This window comes from Tauraco erythrolophus, chromosome 2, assembly GCF_009769465.1.
Source record: "Tauraco erythrolophus isolate bTauEry1 chromosome 2, bTauEry1.pri, whole genome shotgun sequence".
Lineage (NCBI taxonomy): Eukaryota > Metazoa > Chordata > Aves > Musophagiformes > Musophagidae > Tauraco > Tauraco erythrolophus.
In genome coordinates, this window is record NC_141466.1 from 36,399,465 (window position 1) to 36,416,939 (window position 17,475).

Below are 17,475 nucleotides of genomic sequence, written 5' to 3' on the forward strand. Positions count from 1 at the left end.
AAAAAAAAAAATCACATGCAATTCTCTGATAGATGGACAGAATTTTTAGAATGTCTATTCTATTCTTAGGTATAAGTCTCTGTTCTTAACTGTCATTAACTACTCTCAGAAAACAACATTTGCAATTCAGGTCAGAACTAGTATGAAAAATCTTAAAACCAAAGTCTCAAAGTCTCAAAACGCAAACTGCAACTTCATAAATGGAATATTATCTTCCTAAGTTTTAAGCAGTACAGCAATGAACACAGAATCATAGAATCATCTGGTTGGAAGAGACCTTCAAGATCATCAAGTCCAACCATTCACCCTGCACTGTCAGGGTCCTTAAACCATGTTGCTCAACACCAAATCTACACGTTTTTTAAACATCTCCATTTAGCAAAAATGCCAGCAACTGCAACATCATAGAATCATAGAATGACATAGTCTGGAAGGGACCTTAGAGATCGTCTAATCCAACCTCCCTGTCATGGGCAGGGATGCCTCTCAACTAGATCAGGCTTCTCAAGGCTCTGTCCAACCTGGCCTTGAACACCCCCAGGGAGAGGGCATCCACAACTTCTCTGGGCAATTTATTCCAAAGTCTTACCACCCTCGTACTGAAGAATTTCTTCCTAAGATCTAATCTAAATCTGTTCTCCTTCAACTTAAACCCATTTCCCCTTGTCCTATCAGTGGACACTCTTGTAGAAAGTCCCTCCCCAGCCTTCCCTGTAGGTTCCCTTCAGGTATTGGAAGGCAGCTATTAGGTCCCCCCAAAGTCTTCTCTTTTCAAGGCTGAACAATCCCAGCTCCCGCAACCTGTCCTTGTAGCAGAGGTGCTCCAGCCCCTGGATCACCTTTGTGGCCCTCCTCTGAACACGCTTCAACAAATCTGTGTCTCTCTTATGGTGGGGACACCAGAACTGGATGCGGTATTCAAGGTGGGGTCTCACAAGAGCAGTGTAAAGTGGGAGAATCACCTCTCTTGACCTGCTGACCACGGTTCTCTTGATACATCCCAGGATGCGGTTGGCCTTCTGGGCCGCATGAGCGCACTGCCGGCTCATGTTGAGCTTCTCATCTATAAACATCCCCAAATCCTTCTCTTCAGGGCTACTCTCAACAAATCAAGAACTACTTTTAACAGATGTGAGTTGGTATGAGAAAAGGTTTTAAGGAGAGCTATTCAGTGCACGTAATCTGGGACTCCTGAAAGTATTCTACTTTCTGCAAAGTATTTGCCAGTTACAATCTTATCAAAATATTTACCTTAAATCAATATATAAATTCTCCAATACCCCCAAGAATTTCCTTCAGCCTAGCAAAACCAAAATTAATTCTAGAAACGTTTACTTTAGAATATTGTCACCAAAATGATTATGAACACAAAATTATCTTTCCTCACCATAGTCTGTGACTGATTTGGGAGCACGCTGTTCCGTTTCCGCATTGCGTTTCTTATTCTTGGATTTCCAAGCATGATACACCTTCAGCCTTCTGTGAAACTCTTCTCTGCAGGCTGCCAACAGTTCAATATCTGTCCCAAAAATAAGGAAGGAAGAGAGGAGTGAGAAAAATCAGAACAATTCTTCATGAAATGCTTTTCTGTATTGATAGGTACATAGTCTTATATCAGTTTGTAACACTAATATGATATGATATAATATGATATAATATGATATAATATGATATAATATGATATAATATGATATAATATGATATAATATGATATAATATGATATAATATGATATAATATGATATAATATGATATAATATGATATAATAAACCCTCATTGTCTGCAGCAACAGGGCCTGTATTTTATGGCCCAGAATGATCCTTGGAGTGCTATATATCCTTTTCTCCCTTAGAGGAATGGTAGTCCCACAAAGTTGCTTTTCTACTGTGTGATTTGGAGCAGTGAAATGCTGCAAATAAAATTTTCACTTCGTTAAATTTGTCTGTTGGCATTATCACAAGCCAAGCAGTACAGAAACAGATAGAATTCACCACGGAACTTTATTTCTGCAGCTTCAGAAAAAAAGGAAATCAGCAATTTGACTGCTCATGTCTGGGTTCTTTTTCCATTTTATTAAATATATTTTAATTTTGCTGAATTTCATGATACTAAGAGACTGAATGACTGAAAGGCTTTTTCATTAGTCACCTAAGAGTATTCAAACTGGCTGCACTAGGAATGAACGCACATTAGCACCATATATTACTGCACCACCTATTCAGCTGAAAACATTGCTCCAGTCTTGTATATGTAAAAATAACAGACACAGCTAGAAGTTGGAGCTAACTTTGGGCTTTAAATACAGAGAGAATGAGTTTGTTCCCAATTCCTACATCCAGGAAGAAATTCTCAGTAATCTTAAATCAGAAATTAACCAACTGCTTTCAATGAGAAGCAGGAAGAAACAGTAATATTCAATAAATGAATAATTCTCATCTGTTTGTATCTTCGTAACATTGCTGGAAAAGTAGTTAATGTCCCAACTGTGAGTTTCCCAAAAGAAGTTACACATTTTGAAAATTAAAGAATAATCTGAACATCTAAGACAAAAAGTATTTTGCGTTGTGCTTTACATGACATATTTGCTTTTTGTGATTTGGTGACAGCAAGAAGTGATACCAAAAAATTTCTTAAAACATGGAAATTCTAGGTAAAGCATAGTAACTATATTCCCTTTGTGGAAATACATAAAACTGATAAAATTTAATTAAGAAATAATAACATGTATTTTATGGCCAAAGTAGTTTCACATTATAAATACATAATCAGTAAAGGAGTTAACAAAGGAAATTCTGTTTCCTCAATACAGAAATAGTTTAGTTCTCTTGGGGTAATAGAACTTTTTAAAATTAATTTTACATTCCTTCAAACCTGACTAAGTTCATGAGCAAGATTTTATCTTGATTAAAGGAAGAAAGTAACACATTTCATACAACTACAACTTGATTTCTTTCTCAAATCAGAAAAAAAACAACTTACCACAGGATGTATTGATTGTATCACGAAGCTCTGCATATTTCCACTTACTAAGATCATGCTTCTTAGTTCCAGCAGCAGCTTTTGTGGCTTGAACTGAAGGACTCCTACAATTATTAAAAACACCACATATGTATTTTTTCAAGTATGAAACAGAAATTACTACAACAGGAGGAACAGATCCCACGATGAACACTGCAGCATGCTTATTACAATGAAAAGCAGCAGCAGAGGGACTGAATTCAAAGGCAAAGTACCAAACTATTTTCAAGATGGTCAAATGATTAAGAAAAAGTGAAAGCAACTTTTACGTCCAAAATCATATAGTAATCTGATTGGGTGCCTAGAGATTAAAAGGAATTGTCATTAATAGTTAGTACTTATGTGTGAAAAGACACATATTCTATTCATGTGTACCTCACCCCACGCTGATGTACGTGTTTCTTGGTACTAGTCAAGATGCAGAATACAGACAACAAAGAGTGGCCATATACATTTTCAGTTCCATTCGAAAAACAGACAAGGAAAAATATTTCTGAAGTGGATGAGGAGAAGGGAGAAAAGGCATTTCCTCTGCTGTTTAAAACAGGATTAGGACAAAATCCTTGTTCCAAGACTAGAGAAAATATTCCATGTCTTTGACAAAAGTCTAATTTGAGAGAAGAAATCAAATTAATTCTATATTAATTGTATAGTAGCTGTCTGAGAACAACAATATTTATTCTGGAGAGGGTGGGGTGGGGAGGAAATAATTTAACAGACACCAGGGAAAAAAGTCCACTCTCAAATGAAAGGCTGAACAGTATAACAAGACTCATCTGGAAATAGTGTTTTTCAAAGGCAGAAGGTATTCATCATGTAGGCAATATGCAATAAAGCCAACAGTAAATGCAAGTGAGAATTTATTACTAAAATCTCCACCATGTATGGAGTTATCTGTTAATATGTATATTAACAGTATGTATAAGGTTATCCATGCAACAAACAAATATACATTACATGTACGTATATAAAGATAAACCTGAAAATATTTTTTTTTTCCCCTTTAAAAAAGCATGGATAAAAAGTGGAAGAATTCTCCCTTAGGAATAGCAAACTCTCTGTAGATTATCTGGATATAAACTAAATTCAAAACATTCCAGCATTCAGTGATGATCAGAATACTTTGAAACACTAAGGAATTCAAGAACTGACACATGACTTCACCAATCTCTGCTAATGACCATGACTAATAACAAAAGGCAAGCTGAACTATCTTTCAGGATCTGAGATTTGTTCAGAAGAAACTAGATCTTTAACATGGCAGCAAAATACTTGATGCAATATACCACATTAAAAATTCACACGAGAGGAAAACAGAAGAAACCAGGCCTTTCCAGTTAGTCTGTGCAGCAACATCTTTGTGGGACTGTTACATTATTAAAGTATTTATAATCCAGTAAATATTATTTTAAAGTTTATTTGTCCATAAATGTCTCATGTGGGACTATGAGGTTTTACTTTATTTCCCCTTTTCTAGTTAATAGGCTATAAACACATTTTCTATGAAAAACTTCTCTATGTAGATACAGCAGTTCTAAAAGCACAGATTACAACTGCAATTTATTTTTAAGTTTCATAGAATAAACCAATCTGTTTAACCAAATGTTCTTCTTAATAGCAACTCAATCATCTCTTCAAATGAAATTAAAATTACAAAATTTAACTGTTTATTGCAGCATCAGCTTAATTATGCCCACTCATACTACTAATCTGAGTCAACACACAGCTTCCAGTTATGGTATGTGAGAAGTCTGACATTAAAAAAATTGCCTCTTTAACTTTTAATCAGTACACAGCTAAGAACAGGAACTTTTCCTCACGCTTAGCACTACTATTAAGTGTAGAACAAATCACTACGCAGACAGTCTCCTTCAAAATATATATTTTAAAATTTTGTTACCATAGGCATATCTGCAGGACATTAAAGGATTGCTGCTAAATGCAATTTCCGCTGCCTGGTGTCTAACCTTCTTGAATCTAATTTGACAAATCCTAAGGATTTTCTTTATTTAGCAACACTACCCACCACTCTAAGAGTTTGCTACATAAATTAGAGGAGCAGAGCTAGGCTGCAAGATCTCTGGTTAAACTAGTAATCTTTAAGAATGCTAATCCAATTGAATGGCTTAGCCTTTCCATTACAGTACTACTCTGCACATCACTCTCTTGTTTTCTACATGACTTTTAGGGTAACAGCCTGGCAGTAAGAGGAGCATCATACTTCACAATCGGTCTTCACTGCTCAATCTGACAAAGTTATGTATCATAAATAGGGAAAAAAAAAAAAGTCTCAAGTCAAAAGTTTCCAGTATATGAAAAGTGAAAAAAAATTAGTTAAACAAGCATGCAGTAAGGAGTATTGCATTTGGAATTCAACCAAACCAGAGAGCCTCTGATTTTGCCCCAAACTTCTGTGATTATTTTGCACATTAAGAATTGGTAATTGTCATTGGAACTATGCCAATGTATGCAATGCAATCGAGCCATCTAAATTCACATGCCAACTTAATGGCACACAACATTGTTTATTCCTATTCTTAACACGCCGCTGCAAGAAACAAATTTAATTAACACCTGCCCTCCCAATTATGAACGCTACAACGAGAGAACCCATCAATCACACGAGACCGATCATTTTGGGGCTATATATATGCAATATAGTACCTTGTTAAACAGTCACTTTTAAAAACTCTAAACAATTTTGCTTCTTGTGTAAGCTAGAGAAAATGAATGTTAAAAAGTTATTTTTGTCCTCAAGCTGCACAAAACATTTTCTAATTACTCACTGGTATGGAAGGCATTATAACAACAATTCCTTTCAACAGAGAATTAGTATTCTAACACAAACTAGTGGGAGACTGTAACGACAGAACTTTATTCAGAGCTAAACCTGCATTCTCCTTTCCTCTCGCACTGTGCATAAATCTTGCATTAGCATTTAAGAAATCTCAGAAGGGGATTTTGTCTAGATGTCTTAAGAGGGGTTTTAATACGCCTTTAACATGGTAATTTTCAAAACTGCTTTTATTTGAAGGGAATTATAACTAGAATATTTTCTTATTAAAAGCACTAACAGTTACATTAACATTAGATAACTTCATTAACTCTGTGCTGAAACTATATAATTCCACCTCCAAAATATGTGGAGCCTATTTTTCTATTACCATTATAAGAAATGTGAAAAGAGAAGAAAGCTGGAGGAACATTACCAAAATTACAGAAAGTACAAAGGTATGTGAACTATTCATTCTTTTTTTATATATAATCCATTAAAATAGCAGAAAAATAATTGCTGAAAAAGAGGTGTTGAGAAGGGAAATTTTCTGAAAAGAAATAACTGATTTATCTGCTTAGCAGTTACAAAAAAAATTCCATTATTTTTCATTCCATAAGAATTCAACCCATTTCATGTGTGATTTATTTTTATAAAATGATTGATTCATTTGATGTTGTTTTCTCACCTACCTAGATAATATTTCTGACATTTCTGTGGCCATTTGTTCCCTATAAGAAAATTGATAAATAAGCATAAACCAAAGATATTAACATAAAAAGAGCCTTTATATCTGTGACAACCAAAGTAAGTTAATTCAAGTGTATAAAAAAACGACAACTTATCTTAAATAATTTTCATTCTAATATATATATGCACACACACACACAGAGTCTTGGTTCTTTAAAGAGCAATAAATCACTCAGGGCAGTGAAAAATGGCTAGTATGTGAAAAAGTTTGCACTAATTATATAATCATCTTTAAATATTATTAGGTATATTAGACTATTAACTTGTTTATTAGACATAAGTAAAATAGTGGATATAAAGTATTACAAACTGATTTAATTTTTACAGATGCGCGCTAATAAAGATTATTATGGGTATTAGTAAATAAGAGGACAATATCAATTTCCTTTGAATTAATTAGTGTTACTTTTTTTTCTATTAGAGCATTCAAATGAAAAAAAATGCCATACGCAGTCATTTGCGGCTTTGATCCATTGGCTCTGCAAATAGAAGATATTTATGTTAGTAGACTACTTCCTAGTTACCTTTCTAATAATCTGAAGTGGGAAAAGGTGGGTTATAGTATTTACTGCTCTCTCACATCTTATTTACTATCTCATGATTTTTCTTTTTTTTTTTTTTTTAACTGAGAAACAGGATTATATAGATCTTTCTTCTTTATCTTTCTCATTCAATCATAAGTTTTATATTATTCTAAAAAGGTTAAATTAAGATAATCTGGAAAAAATGTATGAGTGAAAACTTTCCCCACCCTTTCTCCCCCATACCCCATCTTTCAAAATCAAAGAGTTTGAGACATACTACTGAGTGCCTGCATAAGTGTATCACAAGAAATAACAGCAATCCATATGTAGCTACTCTGGGAACAAGACATATAGCTGCTTCATGCAAGCTGTGAAAAGACACCGAGTCGAACGGCCATACTGAAGACTCACATGAATGTACATGTAGCCTTGAATATGCTACAAATTAGAACTTACGTGGATTGTTCCAGCGCAACGCACAGAACAGATACACTCACACTACTTTCACTGAGGCTAGCTTGTTTTGGTGCTATATGCTAGACCAGACATTTCAATAAGCCATATAAGTTAAAAATATTGCACAGTTGAAAACAGGTATCTATTATTTAACTAATTTTTTACTTGAGTGCTAAGCACTTCTGCTACTTTACCCCTAGGTGTAGTAAATCCCTCATTACATGTTCTTTCAAATTGTGGATAAGTAGTAAAATTGGATGAAGTTAGGAAAGGTCCAGCATATCCAGCACAGAATAAGCACAAATAAAAATGCTGGATCTACTGCCAGAACAACAACTTTGCTTTGACAGGAGCCAACGAGTATATTTCTCAAAGAAACTACCAATACTTACAAACCTTTAAATATCTATAAAACTAATGGTGAATGCAGCAAGTTACTGAGGAGAAAAGAAATAAAGCAGAGGCTACTCATTTTCAAATATGACAACATGTAAGTACCACGTTTCTTAAAAATGAGCAAAATACAAAAGTTCCTTCAAAGTGGCACAAAAGAATCACTTTGTACTATTTTCACTTCACAGGGAGTACAGTGCAATGGAAAATAACTCTTTTATTCATGCCAACTTGCAAGCATGAAACAATTTTTTACAAAACTGTGTGAAAACACTCTAGAACCAGTATACTGCTTGTATTCAGTATGGAGTTATACATGTGTTATCTTACTACAGCAAAATGTATCAGAAAAGGGAAATACGCATATATCAAAGTCGCAGTGATTTCAGTGCATCATATGGTAATATGTAAGTCTCAAATCCAGAAGATGGCAGAATATAAATTCTTTAGACTCTAGTAAGATTTTAATTGGTGTCAGTTAAAATAAGTTCTAAGAATTTATGTTTAAATTATTAAATTACTTGTTTTGTTCAAACCAATAGTTTTCATTTCAGAGAAGAATTCCCCCAGTTTCTACCTTTAGGCAATTCCTGCAGTTACATGGAAATCTACCCTTGCATTTCAGTAGAAGATATTGAGATCTGGAGAAGGTTTTAGTTTGATTTTAAACAAATCAAACCAAAACCAAATCAAAGGTGAAATTAAAAGAATTATCTTCAATTTTTGGACATGCTTAAAACTCTTTGAAGTAGACTGCAGAAAGAAAAAAATTTGCTGAAGAACTAAAAAAAAAACCATATAAGCAGAAAAAGCTTTCTACTACTTTTTTGTAGATTTATATATTATTCTGTTCGACAAAGGATTTACATCGCTATGTTAACTTGTTCAGACATTCTGCACTTTGCAACCATTCAGAAAGTAGTCTTCATTCTCCTACCACTAGCTACCTGGCGGAGAGAAACTGGAAGTCATAACTATCAGGTCAGTTAGTTCATCATCCGTTCTCGGACTACACAAGGAAGACATACATCAGGATTACTCACAAGCAGTAGGAAACGCCATGGAGATTAGAGCTTCACTGACTGAAAAGTTAGTGAATTCTCTCAGCCCTTTTGGTCTAATGCCTCCCTTCTTTCGTATTTAAGAGAATTTTGCAAGGTTGCAACACTAGAGTGACTTCGGGTTTACTTTCCGGGTATCGCACCAAAATTCAAACAGGGGAAGTGTGAAAACCTCCAAAATGCTGGCTGTGAAATTTTTGGACGTCAAACTGAGCATGTTAAAGTTTTACCTGACACAATACGACAGCTATTGTATGACTGAGGACAAAACCACAATCACTTTAGTGGAAGTGCCTAAAAATCAGTGTTGTACATTACAAAAAAATTACCTTACTATCTCATGTAGGCATACAGTTATTAAAAAGAAAAGTATACATCTAGATAAAATTCTGAGTAGCAAACAGAACACATCCGAGAGTGTGTTCCAAATTCCATGGGAACACTTGGGATTTTCTTACACGCCCTCTTTCAACAACAAACTGAGCAGACTAGTATTAATGAAGTCACCAGTGATGTGATCATGTTCATAGGTCCCTTTATGCAATTTGACCAGTAAGCACCATTTTTACTGTAACTTCTAAGTTGCTTTTAAGGCATCACCCTTTACACGTGAGAGCTCTTGCTCTGCAGGCAGTGTAGATCTGTATACCAAAAGCCAAGAACCCCTTGTGGCACATCAAAAAGTTCAAACAACACAAAATAAAATGTTTAAGACAATGTTTAACTTGCAAACTCATCTATGTTAAATATATTAATTCCACTTTAAAAAACTTACCAGTCAGGACACAGAAATAACTACTATTTCTGCATTCAAAGAGGGCTTGTTGTCAAAAAATACACACACAAATTCACACTACACTACTGGAACCATCAAGTACCAGAAAGGGTATGTTTTATTGCTACTTACCACTGAAGAAATTCCATTCACTACTTTAAATGAGTCATGAAAACTGTAATTTAAATTGGTTGCCATCCTTGCCAGAACTCAAAAAGAAAGAGAACTGCTGTCGTATTCACAAGCACCTACTAGATTACGGATGTAGCAAGATGCAAAATGGAGAAAGTCTTTAAGCAAAAGTAATCTATTTGTAACAAATTTCAGAAGTCAATTTGAAAAATATTCCAATACACTGACTTGAAAGGTCCATTTAATTACTACAAAAATGCATAAAATCAACAAGAGCCTAGTCTTCTCAAAGGGATCAGGATAGGAAGGGGGGTGGGGGGGCAGAGCAGAGAGAGAGTTTTAACTACTAAATTCCGTACCTGCGCAACCCTAAATCAAGCTGAGCCTCATCAGTGATGAGTTCTGCCTCACACTGGGCAATTCTCATTGCAAGTTCACGATCACGACGTTCCTGTTCAAGCACCGCCTGGTGCTGGGTTTCCTCTTCTCGTTCTCTAGCTAGCTGAGCCTCAATTTCAGCCTGTTTTATAAAAACACACCTTTAACCTTATCCAATCAAACCCAAAATGCTACATAAGCAAATGATTAGAAAAACATGCCAAGTAGTATATTTATAGCTTTCAAAATACGCAACATTTACAGAACTGAAAGAGTATCTGCAGTAGTATTTAGTTTGACCCAAAAAGCCCAAAATAGCTACAGATTGCATCTTGGTTTTCATGTAGTTTATCAAATCATTATTGTCCATCACTTGTATTACCTTTTCAAATTAAAGTGCAAATCAATTACTCCTTATTTAAAAAACACATGAAGCTTTTTGTTAGCTGTTATGAAAATCAGACTTCAAAAGTTCTTAGAACCATTAAAACTCAGACGATACAGAGCAATACAGTTAGTCCCCCATAGCACTAACACAATGCTCCCTTGGTATTCTGCACTTGGCATCCCAGGACTTTGCAATAAGCGTTGCTTCACATATAGGTCCGTGATTCATTTTGAAAAGGGATCAAGACAAACACTGGAACCCTCTGTGGACCTGACCTGGCTTTGAATTTAAGCAAATGGTAAAATTCTGACTTACTGCAATGCAGAAGCAATCCAGATATACTGCCTCTGCAGAGCAAAATTATAATTCCAGTTTACCATCATTATTTAACAAAGGGTCTTGCACACACAGTAAGTAAAATACAACCACCCAATTCATACCTCTGAAAGTCATACGCTCCAAGTCTTACCAGGCCTTTCTTGGTGCCCAAAAGTCAACAAAGGAGACAAAGTCTCCTCACTTCCTAATCACCATCATTAATCTGCACCACTAAAGCAGTGCAAGAACACCAGTGACTTTATCCTATGAATCCAATTTCGATTAGCTGATAGTAACAACGACCAGGAGAGATAATGAGTAAATAATTGTATGTAGAATCATAGAATGGATAGGGTTGGAAGGGACCTTAAAGATCATCTAGTTCCAACCCCCCTGCCATGGGCAGAGAAATCCTCCACTACACCAGGTTGCCCAAAGCCTCATCTAACCTGGCCTTGAACACTTAGTAGAAGAAAGAAATACCCTACTGGATTACATATCTGCTTTGTATCCAAACGAAGTGTTTCTAAGTAAAAGTGTAAATTACATTCTGCATTGCAGATATCCAAGTCTCAGAAACAAAGAAACATAAATAAAGACAATCCCTACAGATGCTCATAGTGCTGGCAGATCAAGTTTTTAAACTTTCTGGCAACAGGTCATCTTGCTTCCTCAGTGGACAAAGTTTAATCCATTTAAACTGTCCCTGAATGGAAACATATCCTATGAATTTCTCACAAAACACTAGGCACATCTCCAATGGTCTCCAAACAATAATTTAGAGACTGGCCAAATAGCAGCTTACTCTTTTTTATGTTTAACTTCTGCAAGCTGGTAGCGCTTATTATTCTGATACAGGTGACAGACCAAATAACACAGGAAAGATTTATTTTTCATCAAAGTTAGGCTATAATTTCTCTGCTAGTTCCAGTGACTTGTTTATCAAGAATGGGGGTGAGGTGATAGAAAAAGAGCATGAGATGCAAGGAGGATAAGCAGTGCTAGGCTAACTCCAGGGATAACATACTGGAGAAAAATTCCACTTCCACCCTCAGCAAGTTCGCCGATGACACCAAGCTGTGTGCTGCCGTCGACACGCTGGAAGGGAGGGATGCCATCCAGAGGGACCTCGACAGGCTGGAGAGGTGGGCCCTCATGAAGTTTAACCAGGCCAAGTGCAAGGTCCTACATCTGGGTCGTGGCAATCCCAGGCACAAATACAGACTGGGCGGAGAACGGATCGAGAGCAGCCCTGAGGAGAAGGACTTGGGACTACTGGTGGACGAGAAGCTCAATATGAGCCGGCAATGTGCTCTTGCGGCCCAGAAGGCCAACCGCGTCCTGGGCTGCATCAAGAGGAGCGTGGCCAGTAGGTCGAGGGAGGTGATTCTCCCCCTCTACTCTGCCCTCGTGAGACCTCACTTGGAGTATTGCGTCCAGTTCTGGAGTCCCCAACATAAGAAGGACATGGACCAGTTGGAGAGGGTCCAGAGGAGGGCCACGAAGATGATAAGAGGGCTGGAGCACCTTTCCTATGAGGACAGGCTGAAAGAGTTGGGGCTGTTCAGCCTGGAGAAGAGGAGGCTCCGGGGTGACCTTATAGCGGTCTTCCAGTACCTCAAGGGGGCCTACAGGAAAGATGGGGAGAGGCTGTTCAGGAGGGCCAGTTGTGATAGGACAAGGGGTAATGGTTTAAAATAGAGGGAGGTAGATTCAGGTTGGATATTAGGAAAAAATTTTTTACCATGAGAGTTGTAGAACACTGGAACAGGTTGCCCAGAGAGGTGGTGGATGCTCCATCCCTGGAGACATTCAAGGCCAGGTTGGATGAGGCCCTGAGCAACCTGATCTAGTTGGCGATATCCCTGTTCCTTGCAGGGGGGTTGGACTAGATGACCTTTGAAGGTCCCTTCCAGCCCTAACGATTCTATGATTCTACGATTCTATGATTATTAATCATGTACACGGCTTAAAAGAGTTTGTAAACAGGGTCCATGACCCTGCACTTGCTACAACTGCCCCAACAGAGAAGCTTTTTTTCTCTGAGATTGCTCTCCCAGGTCACCCAGGCAATCTCCATGTCAAGGGGAAAACAAGGGCACAGGGGCCAAACACACTTCAGAGTGAGAGTCCATGATGAGATCAGTAAAAAGTGTCAGGAATCAAGGGGGAGAGGTGGAGGGGCAGGGTTTCACCTGCATGTATTTATTCTACATCAGTGTAGCCAAAGGGGCTACTAGAGACAGTCCTGTATCTTCTCATTATTACCAATATTCTGGAATTGCTTATAGTTAAGCTGGTAGATGACACAGCCTGAGTCCAGATGTGACTTCTAGTAAAAGATTGCCAAACTTGCCTGACATGGAACATCTGCAAAAACTTCAAAGGCTAAACTAGGATTCTCCAGTGTTGTGTATTTTTAACTCTAAAATAACTTTAAAAACCTTTTAAAAACAAATGCACTTCTACTCAGAAGACTTGAACTTGCATATGGACCAGAAACAGGTGATCAGTCTTGGGATGTCCTAATCATGATTTTCACCTTACATTTACTACTAAAGCAACACTGCTGAATGACTCTGAGACACACATTTAAAAAATGAAGCTGTTAGACTAAGTGGGGAATCTAAGCTAAAAAAAAAAAAACAAACCCACACAAAAAACCCAACCAACCTGAAAAAAAACCCAAACACCCAAAATCAACCCAATAACAAAAAAAAAAACAACCCCCACACAGCTAAAACATTAACCTGAATACGCTTTTCTTCCTCTTCCCTCTTTTTCCTCTCTTCCTCTTCTTGTTTTCTCTTTGCCTCAATCTCAGATTTCCTATTACAAAAGAGGAGGATAAAATGCAAACTTGTTATTACAACACAAGTGAACAAGAAATAGGAACGTATCTTCCATAAAACCAAACGGTAATCCAGAAGTCAGTACAGTCCTGATGACGGGACACAACATTAAAGTCAAGAAACTTTCCAAGTCCATCTGTATTTCTAGCTGCATCACATCATTTTTTCCATATTCTATTCTGACTATGATTACCTTACATCACTAGGAAAGGAAATGTTTTAACTCTGCATAGAACACCAGGAGTACAATCCAAGTGGCTCTGTTTAAGCATAGGAGTACTAAAAACGATCTCACCAAAGTGCTTTTCCTATTTTCTTCTCATTCTATAACCAGTAACTTATTCAAGACTCACAGACGTCTTTCCTCCTCTTCCTTCCTTCTTTGTTGCTCTTCCTCTTCACGTCTCTTTTTTTCTTTTTCCATTTCCTCCTGGATACGTCGTAGCCTCTCTGCTTCCTCCTCTTGCTGTTTCCTCTTCTGCAGTGCACTCAGAAGCTGCTCTGAGCTTCTAACTAGAGCGTCATATTCTTTCTGTATCTGTTCCCTAGTCATTATAGTGGTCTGCAAAATGAAATATTATGGCATTATATTATTTTAAGTTTGTGCTTCACTTTTAAAAACTGTATATTGAAAAAATATTAAGTGAAATGAGAGCGTTGAACAGTATAATTAAATTATATGTACACTTCAGGGTGGGGATTAGCTTCCCCCAATCCTGGAGATCCATTACTCTCCTCTCTCATTTAAAACCATACAAAGTAATCTTCATTTTATCACTCAAATTAAACATGACTTCTCTTCAAAACACACCTTCATTTTTTAAACCTTGCAGTTTTAAGCAACAGAGATTAATTCTTACCATATTAAGATGAAAACTAAGGGCCTATATGCATTTTGTGTCCTCTTCTTCGCTTCTGTAGTGGTTATTTACAGCTCTGCCTTTTATGTCATGGCACAGAATAGCTTCTCTTACAGTGTGTGCTAGCACTCAGAATAAGCATTGGACCAATCATGCTGTGACTAACTTTTTTTAAAAAAGGTATTAGTAGAAAATAACAGGTCAAAAATACTTAAAACGATAGCCTTGCCTATATGTGTTTTCAAATCTCATCAATAGATCCAATTTACTTTCATATTACAATTCATATTGATGTACACTAACCAAACTGCGATATGGGGCGTTTGCTGACCTTTTCTAAGGGCGTATCATGATGATAATCAAACTATTTTCATCAAAAAATAGAACTATAATTTGGCAGGTTAACTCTATCATCTTTTCAACCATGATTTTAAATTGAAAAATCTTAATATGGTACACTAAGAAAGCTGTAACATTGCATGTAACAAAAATTCAAGACATCAAATTTTTTCCAGCATTAATAAATCCCAGTGTGCTTTGACTTTGTCTGTGTGCTTTTGTGGTAAGAATATGAGAACTATAGACCCTGAAGCATAATCAGCAAGCTCAATTCTCTTTACTACCAAGTCTGAAAAAAACCCTCCTAAATGGAACATAAATCTCTTCACTCTGTGATAAATTCTTGTACATTTTAATAATTTAAAATATTGCTAAAACACATTATTCTGATAATAAAAGCAACAAGCAAATTATTAACAAAACTTGTCTCACAATATCAACATGCATTTTTGCTTTAAATTCTCCAGTGCCAAATTTGAAACAGATAATAATACCAAAGTCTAGACATATGCACCCAGTTTCAGGATTCAGTTCAGTTACATTGAGAAATAATTTTAAACAGGATTTACCCAGTGCCTGAATTAAGTTCCTGAAAATTAAGACCTCTACATTAAAATGCCTTTTGTAGTAATAAAAATACATTGGCCTTCTACTTTAGATTAAATTTAAAAAAAAAAAAAAAACAGTAATAAGAAACTATTTCTTTTATTATTATCATACCTTAATCTTGGTCATTAAAGCATCAATAGAACACTCCAGGTCCTTGACCTGCTTGCTTGTCTCTGCCTTCCCCTCCTTCAGAGCGCTCACTACTTCATTAAATTTACCAAGTCTCTTCTTCAGTGTACGCACTTTTATCAGGCCATCAATGCTGTGAAGGTAAGACAGTTTATTTGCATCTTGAGATGTTTTCACAAGGTCTTATTTTTAAAACTACCACTGATCACTCACATTAAAGAGGTAGATAGGGGACACAAGTTATGCCTTCTGATAAAATTCACTCTCCTTTTTCGAAATTCAAACATTGTCACATGAAGTAACTAAGCAGTGGAGCCTTTTGCAAACAATAACTAAAACTGATTAGCAGACAGTCAGTCAAAATGGAAAAAATACATTTTTATTTTGAGAATTAATGTGGGGTTGGTTGTTGGTTTTTTTCCAGTAACGAATCATTAGTATCCACTAGAGGATTTTGACTGGAGTGGATAAAGGTTCAGTTGTATCACTTACTCAAAGAGCAATAATGGGACAGAATCAGATAAAACTTAAGTACACAGCAGGTAACTCAGTCATTAGACCCCACAGAGAAAAACAGAAGTCTGGGGAAAAGAAGAGTCCAGGAAAATTTGGAGCTTTTTAAAGAACCAATACTGAAGGTCACATACACAAGTTATAACTCTGCAGGGATGGTCTTCCTAGAAAGAAATCACTGAACTGGGATTCAGGAAAACAACACACAAAAAGTAGAAACTACATCAAATCATTAAAGATGAGTACAGCACCACTTAAAAATATAGGGACATGGTCAGAAATGCCAAGGTACAAAATGAAACATAACTATCAAAGGACGCAAATGAAAACATTTTATAAGAACCCCACTAGTAAAGATTAGAGAGTTGGATCCTTATCAAAGAACAAAAAGGTGTCAGCAGAGCTTAATGATGGAAGTGGTTTTTCCATCAGTATTCCATGCAGTCAGATTAAAGCTAATAGAATTACTTAATTTTCAGAGGAGACAAGACAGACAGAACACACAATTATTTTTAAGATTAAAGAGAAAGGAGGCCTATAAAGGAAAGTATGAACAGGTAAAGGATAAAAATTAATGAGCTTAGATTTCATTTAGAGAGACTTAACTAAGGATTTCTAATAACTAGGCTATCACTGAAGGATTTTATGAACTAAGAGCTAATCAATCTCTTAGGAAAGGTTCAGATTCAGCCTATTCATCCTTGGGAAAGAAAGGAGGAACACAGCATCTCTCAGTATCTCTTTCAGTCATACTTAGCATCATTCTATGACTTCAGATACATTTAGTTAAGCATAGTAAATCTCCTCTTTACATTCACAAGGAAACATTATTAAAAATCCATTTTCTTCAACCAAGGAATATCCTCTTACCGTGGTTTGTGCTTTCTCTTGCAAAGCCACATACGAACAGTCTTTTGTATTTTAATACAGGCACTGGCTCGATATTTTATCTTATTTTTCACTGTGAACACACAGAAGATATTGAGTCTCAATGGTTTATACAGTTTAACACAGCTCCTATATTACTCACACACTTGCTGGCTCAAAACTGTATGTAGACTACTTGTGCTTGAGAGCCAGACAACAGAATTCACAATCCTGAGCCAGGCACAGAGGCTCCCACTCTAAACAAACAGGAAGAATTAAGTGTGTGAACAATCACGTGTGCAGTCCCTGTCCTCCCAATTCATAGACATCAGTAACCACA

The 17,475-nt window shown here is 36.4% G+C and overlaps 1 protein-coding gene across 1 annotated transcript in view; it reads right to left on the minus strand.

The window, feature by feature from the left end:
* Nucleotides 1-17,475, minus strand: part of MYO6 (myosin VI) — an 85,929-nt gene that overhangs the window by 8,490 nt on the left and 59,964 nt on the right. Inside the window, 9 exon segments of the mRNA XM_086631976.1 lie at nt 1,388-1,519; nt 2,980-3,083; nt 6,484-6,522; nt 6,991-7,020; nt 10,242-10,402; nt 13,717-13,795; nt 14,172-14,380; nt 15,738-15,888; nt 17,139-17,229. Coding sequence (XP_086488102.1) covers nt 1,388-1,519; nt 2,980-3,083; nt 6,484-6,522; nt 6,991-7,020; nt 10,242-10,402; nt 13,717-13,795; nt 14,172-14,380; nt 15,738-15,888; nt 17,139-17,229 — 996 coding nt within the window.